The sequence below is a fragment of the Megalops cyprinoides genome, chromosome 5, assembly GCF_013368585.1.
Source record: "Megalops cyprinoides isolate fMegCyp1 chromosome 5, fMegCyp1.pri, whole genome shotgun sequence".
In the NCBI taxonomy this organism is placed as follows: Eukaryota; Metazoa; Chordata; class Actinopteri; order Elopiformes; family Megalopidae; genus Megalops; species Megalops cyprinoides.
In genome coordinates this window covers 7,739,282-7,750,000 of record NC_050587.1, presented here as the reverse complement: position 1 = coordinate 7,750,000, position 10,719 = coordinate 7,739,282, and the positions used below count along the sequence as shown (strand labels likewise).

At 40.0% G+C, this 10,719-nt stretch overlaps 1 protein-coding gene across 1 annotated transcript in view; it reads left to right on the top strand.

Moving 5' to 3' along the window:
• Positions 1-7,763, top strand: part of opn4xa (opsin 4xa) — a 27,350-nt gene extending 19,587 nt beyond the window's left edge. Inside the window, exons 3-10 of the mRNA XM_036528710.1 lie at positions 341-474; positions 678-881; positions 1,648-1,819; positions 2,286-2,447; positions 3,996-4,103; positions 4,241-4,415; positions 6,193-6,339; positions 7,374-7,763. Of these exons, the coding sequence (XP_036384603.1) occupies positions 341-474; positions 678-881; positions 1,648-1,819; positions 2,286-2,447; positions 3,996-4,103; positions 4,241-4,415; positions 6,193-6,339; positions 7,374-7,763 (1,492 nt within the window). The remainder of the gene's footprint in view (positions 1-340; positions 475-677; positions 882-1,647; positions 1,820-2,285; positions 2,448-3,995; positions 4,104-4,240; positions 4,416-6,192; positions 6,340-7,373) is intronic.
• The last annotated feature ends 2,956 nt before the right edge of the window (positions 7,764-10,719 follow it).

Below are 10,719 nucleotides of genomic sequence, written 5' to 3'. Positions count from 1 at the left end.
CATGGATAATAGAATAAAATTCATTGCAAATGTAGCCTGTACCCTAATAAGTTTAAATTAAGTCTGATGTGAGACCTGAAAACTCTTAAAATGTTTAAGCAGACCATAAACATTTTCAGAATTTCCTCAGAATTTCCAGGTCTCACATCAGACATGGAAGTTCTGAAAATGTTTATGGTCTGCTTAAACATGATTGTGTATTTAATTGTACTGCCAGTGGCATCCTAAGTACTGCAGAGGGTGTTGAAATCTGTGGCTCAGTTGTGATGATTGGATGTTTGGAGGCTGTCTGTGTGTTTATCTCTGTGTGTGTCTGTCAAAGCTTTTTTCTGTTTTTCAGCAACAAGAAGCTGCGGACTCCGCCTAACTACTTTATCATGAATCTTGCAGTGAGTGACTTCCTCATGGCCATTACACAGTCGCCCATCTTCTTCATCAACTGTCTCTACAAGGAGTGGGTGTTTGGTGAACTAGGTAACATTTCTGCTTGACAGCGTGGTTATTTAACATGAAAGCAGGGGGTTAATGGAAATATCTAGTCCATGCTTTTGCCAGTGACAGGTTTTTTCCCAGATCATGACAAGGCTAAGTTAACATTACCAAAAAATGCCCACTCAGTGCTTTGGAAGTCTAAATCCTGCTGCTATCCTGTGCCTCTGTGAAATGTGGTCCTCTAGGGTGTAAGCTGTATGCCTTTTGTGGGGCTTTGTTTGGGATCACCTCCATGATCAACCTGCTGGCCATCTCCATTGATCGCTACATAGTGATCACCAAGCCCCTGCAGGCTATCCAGTGGACGTCCAAGCGCCGCACCTCACAGATCATTCTCCTGGTGTGGCTGTACTCACTGGGCTGGAGTCTCGCCCCACTTCTGGGCTGGAGTAAGTCTGTCTTCCTCACTATCCCCTCTCCTCTTCTCTTTCCCTCTCTTTTTCTTTCTCTTAACAAGTAAGTCCTGTAATGCTGTGGTTGTCTTATGTTTAACTTACAGTATTGAATTTCTGATTGCACTGAGGAAGTATGTTATAGTACACTTTTAATTAGCAAAGGCAACTAATATTAATATAAAAACAGGTATTAATTGGATCTTCTAAACTGTGCTACAATCTCTGGCTTGACCCTTACATCACACAGGTATCACTGTGATCACAGTGATCTGCTGTGGACAACTTCCACAGATTGGATGTTCTTGAGGAGAGCCAGGAATGTAACTCTATTTGTTATTAGCTCAGTTCATCAGCTGGAAAGACTACAAAAGTACAAAAGCTATCATCAATACATCAAATGTCACATTTGCTCATGCTGATTAATTTTAGTTTTTGTTATTTTTATTAGGTATTTCAGAACAGCCGGAGGGCTTCTTTTGCCTCGGATAAAGCATATGCAAATAATATGTATAATATACACTCCAATTCTAATTTCTCACACAGAGTTTACAAATTTAATTGCTTGATTGCAATTAACAAATATATTGTGCAACCCCATTTGGGATCAAAGTTTACTATGACACAAGTGGCGATTGAACACACAATCTGATGCAGAAAACCTTGGTGGGCACTTCCACCTCAAGCCCTCTGAACAGCAGCTATTTGTCTGCAGAGGGAATGGTGTGCAAACTATCTGATTCAACTTTCTTTATCTTTCCAGGTTCGTACATCCCCGAAGGCCTGATGACCTCCTGTACTTGGGACTATGTCACATCTACAGCTTCCAACAAGAGCTACACCCTCATGCTGTGCTGCTTTGTGTTCTTCATCCCCTTGGCCATAATCTCCTACTGCTACCTCTTCATGTTCCTGGCCATTCGCAAGACCAGCAAGTACGCGTGCAGACAGCACAGCTGTCATTCCACAAACACACCTCACATTGCTGAGTATAGCTATGAGCCACTGGGGAGAGTTAGCAGGCACAGAAATGCTGGCTGTCTGCCCTCTGGAGTGACATGATGGTGAAGAAATAAGAAAGACTGTGGATGTTTGGTAGTATACTTGGCTTCCCTTGTCTAGTCAGGTTGCAGAAGTTAACTTGTGGTAGGGCTTGAATGGTGTTGCGATCACACTCACTGGTCTGGGAGTGTTGTCAGCCTAGTCTGACACTGTTGCTCATTCAGCTTGAATGGATACACTTCGGTTCTTTTGTGCTGGAAGTCTCTCTGTATAAGAGTGTCTGCTAAATGAATGTGATGCAATGTAGTGTAAATACATGTAATTTTTTTCCTTGTCTCTTTTTCTCTTGGTTGCCTCTGCCATTCCCCCCTCATATTGTCCCATTGTCCCTGTTTATAGAGATGTGGAACAACTGGGAGCACAAGTTCGAAAATCCACCCTGATCCAGCAGCAGTCCATCAAGACGGAGTGGAAGTTGGCCAAGATTGCCTTTGTGGTCATCATTGTGTTTGTGCTGTCCTGGGCTCCCTATGCTAGTGTCACACTGATCGCCTGGGCTGGGTAATTCCGGGGTGTCTGCGCAATGAATTGTTTTTTAGGGACATGACAGTTGGGTCATGCTGGATACTTGGAAGATAAGATAAAATATGATATAAGATAAAAAGACTAGATAATTTTATTACAAAAGTATATAGACAATATGTGTTTAGCACAGCACAGCCTGACATGTCATACGGTTACATTCTGTTTTTCTCAAGGCAAAAGTTTTTAAACTTTCTAAAAAAAAACGATTTACTGGACACTGTGGTGAGAACAATGATTGTATATATGGGGCAGAACTGAACTATTTCACCCTCCTTGATTATGTCTCTCATTGAGCTCCTGAGCAGAACCCAGCTGTTTGTTAGCCTTACTTCAGTAAACTAATGATAACTGACATGTGATGATCACTTGGGGCCTGTTTCCATGGAGATGCTGAGCATAGTGTAATTCTGACCCTGTTACTGTAGAAACTGATCGGTCTGTCACTCTCACCCAGTTTCTATCTAAAAGATTGTCAGGTGTCATTCTCATCCTGATTCCCTGCAGAGTTGGCTTGTTTGTTTTTGTAGTTACTGCATCAAGTTTTCCCTACTGCAAAAAAAAACAAACAAAAAAAACCATGATATCATTTTTCGGTGAGATGGAAGCGTTGGTTGAATTCTTTGTATTTTTGAGCTGTTGTTTCTTGTAAACTGCACAAGTTCAGATTTTATTTAATTCATTATATCATTTTAATATTTATATATGTTAATGTTAACATATATGTATGTTACTTATATACATTGTGTTTATACATTATAATAATTATATATTATATATTTGTATACATTAGTACATTAAGCATTTGTATTATTAATACACAACATAAGCAGTTCCCTAGAAAAAAATGGCCCGGAGATGGTAAAATATCCAATGGCATCTCAGGAAGAAAGACAAAATAGGGATCTCATGGGCAAGCACTGTAGCTGACCATTGCTCAGTTATAAACTCACTAGGGACTGCAACACTGAGAGGGAATGAAAGAGAGTTCATTTTGTTGGGGTCACAGTGACACTCTGCCTCTGTTCCCTGGAGCGAGTGCAGCTCTGGATGGAGCTGCCTAACACCTCAGAATGAGGTTATGTGAAGTGATTGCGTGCGCCATGATGAAGGACTGGAATAGTCAGGCTCAGCCTATGACACCTTGGGGTCACTGCTGTAGCACACAAACAGGCTCCACAGGAACCACCCCCTACCTCCCAACAGACCCAACGTGTCAGACTAACACATTAACACCTTTTTTTGTTAAACAGTGCCATCCAATAATTGGTTTAGTACAAGTGTGTACAAGGTGTGTCCATCTACAAAGTGCAAAAATTTGCATGATTAATTTCTTTGACAATCTATGCAACACCTAGCACTTATGACAGTATACATGATCATACAGTGAACACAGCTGTGCAGTATAAAGCTTCAGGTTGCTAACTGGGACTGTACAGCCTCTCCCTGTTTTACATTTACATTTACATTTTTTTACATTTACATACCCTGTTTGTCTTAGCCCTGCCCTCTCCCGTGTGATTTCAGGTATGCCAATATCCTGACCCCGTATTCTAAGGCAGTCCCTGCAGTCATAGCCAAAGCATCAGCCATTTATAACCCTTTCATCTATGCAATCATCCACTCCAAATACAGGTACGACAGTAAGATGCAGGGGATGGGGGGTGGAAGGTGGGGGTGTCTGAGACCACTGCTTGCATTTGCTCCTTTTCTCACCTGCACTCCCTCTCCTGTCTCTGTTCCTCTCACCCTGCTGGCACTGCTGTGGGCAGGGACACCCTGGCAGAAAAAGCTCCCTGCCTGCGCTGTCTGGCCAGCTCCTCGCAGAAGCACTGCATATCTGTGTCCAACAGCGAGACCTCTTTCCAGGAGTCCAAGTTCAGCCGACAGTCCTCCTCATCCAGGACAAAGTTCCGCCGGGTGTCCTCCATGTCCACTGGTGACACGGTATGTGTGTGTGTGTGTGTGTGTTCAGTGGCTTGAGACTGTCTTTTCCAGTTTCTTGACTGAGTGATTCAGCTTATCATTTGTATTCCATCGATACACTCATTTTAGATTCATCAGAGATGGGCAGAATGGGTTACATAGTTGATGTGTTAGCAATCTATAACAAAATCATCATAATGTTCATATGAAGCATCAAAACACCTGTCATACAGTTGAGAAAAACTGGAAATTCCCCTCATTGGTTTTCTGGATATCACCTGTTTGTCAGTTTTCAGGCAGTTTGTGGTAGATATATAATTCCTAATATTTACACATTATATAAAATTATTGTATGCAGAGAGCACCTATTTGAGATTAACTGTTATAGATTGCTTAATAGTCACAGTAACACTCAGAGTGACCCAAACTTTTGTTTGTTTTGCAAAGTATGCCAAGTGTACAAAGGGTGAAATATAGAGAACAGGGATTTTGCTGCTACAAATAAAAGCATGAATTCAAGTATTATTTAACCTTTTATCCTCTGTCACTAACCCCGAGCTGCATCAGGGTGGGAGACAGAGGCTCAATGCTAAGGAAGCTGGTCCTCTGATAGTGTTATCAGAGGAGAACTGGACTACAGTTATTTATTGACTTTCTTATTGATCCACACTTATCTAGGGTGACATAAATGACACCCTCCTACTTTCAGACAGTGTATTAAACAAGAGGACTTTGTAATGTTCATACTTTAGCAACTCACAAGTTAGCAAGGAGGCTAATATTGTAAAATATCTGAACAATATTATAAAACATCTGAACTAGAGCCTGTGTTTATGGCTGAGCTTGACAATTGTTGTATTTCAATCAATAAATGAAATTTTATTTGTTGTAGCAGATTTGTACAATTGAGATTGTCATAAAGCTCTGTACATACAGCTGAGTGCATTTTTCCAGAGTGAATTAAAAACAGAAAACCCAGACCAATTTGGAAAAAAAAATGGAAAATTATCCCCTGACCCAAGGAAAAGGCAGTCGAGAAATTCTTGGAAAATAAATGAAAAGATACAATTGGCATGACTCATAAAAAAAGGGAGTTCACAACATTTCTGTTTCTATTGCTACTTTGCCAACCATTGGAATACTACCAGGGAATGTGTCCACAGAGATGCAGATGTTACTAAATTGGGATGTCTCCCTCATGGATAGTGGATACGACTTGTAGTTTTCATTTCTCATTTGCAATGACTTAAAACGTGCTGGTCTGGAGTATGAATTGGGTATCAGAGTATTATTCTGTGGTGGAGACACTTTTACAAAAATTCATGGTGACATGCTCATGGGAAGCCAGGAGAGCCACAGTGCTTCTCATCAGCTCAAACAATAGCACTGTAATGGCCAGCAGTTGTACCATCTTTCAGCTCACTTACCAAATGGCTGAGGACTGAGCTATGTCTCCTGTGTAAAAGCAGCTGTTGCTAGAAGCTGGAAAAACATGTTCCATTTCAACGGTGGTGACTCACTCTGTGAGAGTGAAATCAATTTAGGTTTCCACAAATACAGATGTCAGAGGTCAAAGGGCTGACCTATTAATGTGTTAAAATTCACTTTGTATGGCGGAAGTGGTAATGTCTGTATATTCTTAGGTAATTAATAAAGTGCAGGCTTAAAATAGTAACTTTGTATTTATGTGTGTGTGGTGAGTGGTTTAGTATAAACATGGGAGAGAGTAAATTTTATTATGGAACAGACATATGTTGAGTGGTTAATGATACCCAGCTCTATGACTCCTGTCCCACAGGTGTGGAGTGATGTTGAGCTGGACCCAATGGACCAAGTGCAGTCTTTCAGAAGCACCTCGTCCTGCAGCCTGCTGAGGGAGATAGATCGTAATCAGCTCACCAACCAGAAAAATGCCAAGAACTGTTCTACTGTTGTTGAAGAGAAGGTGATGTTTAGTATTATGCTGTCATATATGCATTTAAAATATACAAATTCTGCATGCACGCCTCTCCAACTGGAAACTCCTTGCAACTCATTGTTGTTAAAAAAAAAGCCTATGAACAAAAATCTGTACAGGCAAAACAAAGGAATGCATCCCTGGATTATTACAGCTATTGGTCATTATTTTGATCAATTATGCTTTCAATTACTAAAGTAAGATGTAACCAAAGTGTCACAGATATTTACTATTAGCAAAATGTCAAAACAACAGCACTGTGTGACACTTCCCTATCCTAAGCCTGAGGCCTGCCCAGCATGAGGCTATAACTGCATAACAGCTGATCCATGATAGTGTGCAACTTTCTTCTTCAAATGACTGTGTATCACAGCCTCTAGATACATCAAATAGCTGATTAAAAATCTTGATTCACTCCCATCTCATCAAGAGACTGCTCAGTAATGGAAGGCTGAGAATGACAATGCATGTCTGTTGAAGATTAATCCATTTCAGGTTTAATTTCATCTAACATCATTGCAGCAATAGAAGAAATAAGATAATTCTGGATAGTTTTGGCCAGATTTGACAACACAGATGATATTTCTTGTTGAATAACATTGATCGTTCATCATAGTGTGCAATTTACTTTACTTTACAATTTACTGCACATTAGTTTGTGCCCTGCAAAGGCTAGGTCTTGCTGTTACAGAAATGTTATTGCATGGAATAAACATATGACTGCAACTCTGTCATGTTATGTACAGTAGACTAGATGCTGGCATCCCCATCAGTATGCATTTATATTACATTTACATTTATTCATTTGGCAGACGCTTTTATCCAAAGCAACTTACAAGGGAGGTGGAGTACAACACAAGCAAAAAAACACAGGGAATCATGCAATATCTAGCCTTCACAAAAAGTTCAATGTCACATGTGCATATGTGGTTCAAGACAGAAACAGCACCAACATATCCCACTAAAACCTTAGATTTTTTACTAACATACTTGTAACAGTATGTTTCATTGGTTGACTTCAGGACTCAGCTCCAGGGAGAGGAACTCTGTGCAGCTGTGATCATGACTCGGCGTCTGACTCTGTCAACGCGGCGACTGTCCCCCTGCTGGCGACGGAGAGGGGGAGTCCAGCTGAGGGGTGTCAGGATCGGGAGCAGGTGGACGAGACGAGCGAGACGGGCCAGGAAAGCGAGAACAACTGGAGCTCGCCCAGCGTGGACCTGGACTACTCTTCGGACTCTGGCGTCCCGAGTATCATTATCAGTCCTACAGCGGAGAGCAGCCTGATGGAGGAAGCCAAGCTGCTGGAGGACAAGCCATTGGACTGTGAGGCAGGGAACCTGCTGCTGGATTTGCAGAGCTTGAACTGCCCCACGGAGCTGCTGGAGTCTGCCGAGAAGTTCCTCTCCTGAGGAAACTGACCCAGATGGCACAAGCTGCTTTGTGCAATATACACAACAGTTAGCCTTTCGGTGCACTTTAAACAGTGGGTTCTTCATCAGAGGAGCCTGGGTGTTTATACTGCAGCTATCATTCACAGCACTTTTAATTACCCATTTTTTTCAAGCAGCTAAACCTGTTTTTGGACCTGCCAGAAATGGTGTCTACACGCGCCACTGATAGATTGCCCCGGGAGCATTTATTTGCTTCAGTGGATTTTCTCAAAGTCATTGTGCCAATCCAACCATAACCAGAAAACATCAGAGCAATAATCATAACCGACACCAGGGCAGGTTCAAATTTCTGAATAAGGCCTGGTTGGTTGAATCAAGATTCCACTTGTGTCTTTGATCTTAGGGGTCATGTCATGTTTTAAAATCAAGAGGAGATGAGATCTGAGAGGAGTTCTCTTTAGCCTACGGCCCAGGAACTCACCCTCCTGAAACTAATGTATCCGAGGAGTAGAACATCATCAGACTGCGAAAACAGGCATCAGCCTGAACAAAAGTGGTCAAATTCAAAACAAAATTGGTAATTAATATTCAACCACATTTATATATAATGCAATCGACAATGAGAACATTCCTGAATCTCAAAAACTCTTAATCTTGCTGTTGATAAGGAAGAATGAAGATCGGGTTGGTATGGAGAAGAGAGCATATTGTAATTATTATGATTTGGGTTGTGATCAAACCATCAATAAGGAATAAATCAGTTCAGTATGAACCTGAATTTACTTTATCCATCATTTTAGTCTTCAGGTTTCCTCCAGTACTGTTTGATGTGATGTTAGCCTGTGATGTTAGCCTGTGACCAGTTTTGGATTTCATAATCCTGTTGACCATGTGAGTTGCATGTTCATCTTATATATGGCTAATCTGGTATTCCTCATAGATTCTAGAATCCTGATATGTGAGTGAGTTCATAGGGTCACTTTGCTCGCCCTGATTATTTTGCATAAAGGGCTAAATCATGCTTTAATCATCAAGTTTTAATGGATGTAAGTTAGTATGTGTGGTAAATTAAAACCTGCAAGAGAACAGGGTTAAACAGAAACCTCAACCAAATTGTTTAATATGCTGTGATATATGTGATTTTTAATATGTATGACATAATACATTCATGACTGAAATCCTGGTCATCCTAAAGCCAAACCACCTTCCTGCCTGCTGATGATGTGAGTAGAACTGAGACAGCACTGAAATTATTCACGGAAGGCAATATGTATAAAATAGTATTCATGATCCACAAAATGCATGTCCACTTGAAGGATGATGCACAAAATGAATATCCAAACATTCAGACAAAGAATACTTTTGGTGTCTTAAAAAGTCCAGTTCATTCCTTTGACTGTTCACAATGTAACCAGAACTGAGGATTGGAATTTTAAACTATGTTCTATGACACATGCATGTCTGATCAATTATGGATGGCAAACAGATTTATATAATATAAACTAACAGATCAATATATACATCATCAGAGTGTATAGACAAGTGTTTTATGGTGAACGTTTCGTTGTTAAAAATTTCCTGATTCCTCCTATGTACATGTAGAGACAGTTCAGAGCTGTCCATTTTCTGTCAGGAGGTGTGCTCTGCTCTGGTATAATGGAACATTATAGAAGGCATCATGGAAGGCATCATTTGTTGTAAACAGGGTAATGTTTCTTACATACTCTAATGCCGTATATGGTAGAATTGTTTGTAAGGTGGATGTGCTATAACTGGGGGAATTTTCTGCACCTGTGACCATAGGTACACAAAGCCACGGAAACTTGCAGCACTTATAGCTGAAACAAAATGCCATAAAGTACAAGAAAGCAAGGGAATGCTGAGAGCAGAACATTGTAGTATTCAGGGAAATCATACACTTTGGTGTACACATTTTGTTTGCTTCTGAATAATGGGTAAAATTTGCATGGGAACTAAGTAATTCCAACAGAAAGTGGGCAAAAGCAGACTGGCTCAATGTTATATTCAGTGCTGATTAAAGTGCGGTGGCCTGGGTAGCAATACAGTGTGGATGGAGTTCAAAATTAGTGGTGGTTGATGGATCCTTGACTGCACGTCACTGTAGAGACAATATTATTCTCCCATATATTACAAAATCAAATTTCTGCTGACATGCATTAGTCAGACGTTCCTTGCACTAATCAGTGTGCATGCGATGGACTGGCCACCCCATTCACCCAACAGTTTGTAACATTGTTCATAATAAAAAGGACAGTTTGAAATTTAACCACTGGAATTCATAATGGGTTTGAAAAGTACTGTGTAATCATTAGGTGAACACATTTCCTGCGGAGGAATAAATCAGTTTATATTTCAGTCTTTTTAATGAAAATCTGAACCAAAAGAAATCGTTTATCATTTTTTCGTAACATGGATTTTGAGACACTTTTAACTTGTATGAAAAATATGTGGAAAATGATGACATGTTAACAATGGCTTCTAAATTAATTAATTCACTTCACGAAGTTATCGCTTTATATGATGGCATGGCTCACTTGACTGACAATGAGACAGGATGAGGTAATAGCAAAAAGTGATTGAAAACAATAGTGAAAATAGCATTATTTATAGTTTAAATTGAGATATACTGTAGTAAACAACAATAATTATATATTGGGCAAGGCTATTTAAGATAATATTGGTATACTGTAAGAATCTGTTATTTGATAGTTCTGAACTTGATTACGTATATTGTATTGTATTTTGTGATATATGGCATGGCATACATCACAAAAATATAATATGGCATAACATAAAAAATAAAATTCCCCAGCACTTACATGCAAAGTATTAAATCCTCCACCAGTTTCTTTATCAGATTTCACTTTTTTCCCTTTCAAAGGGACATTCATCCCAGTCAGATACAGAAATAGAAGATTGTCCAATTCATACCAATAACAGGAAATGCTTGCAA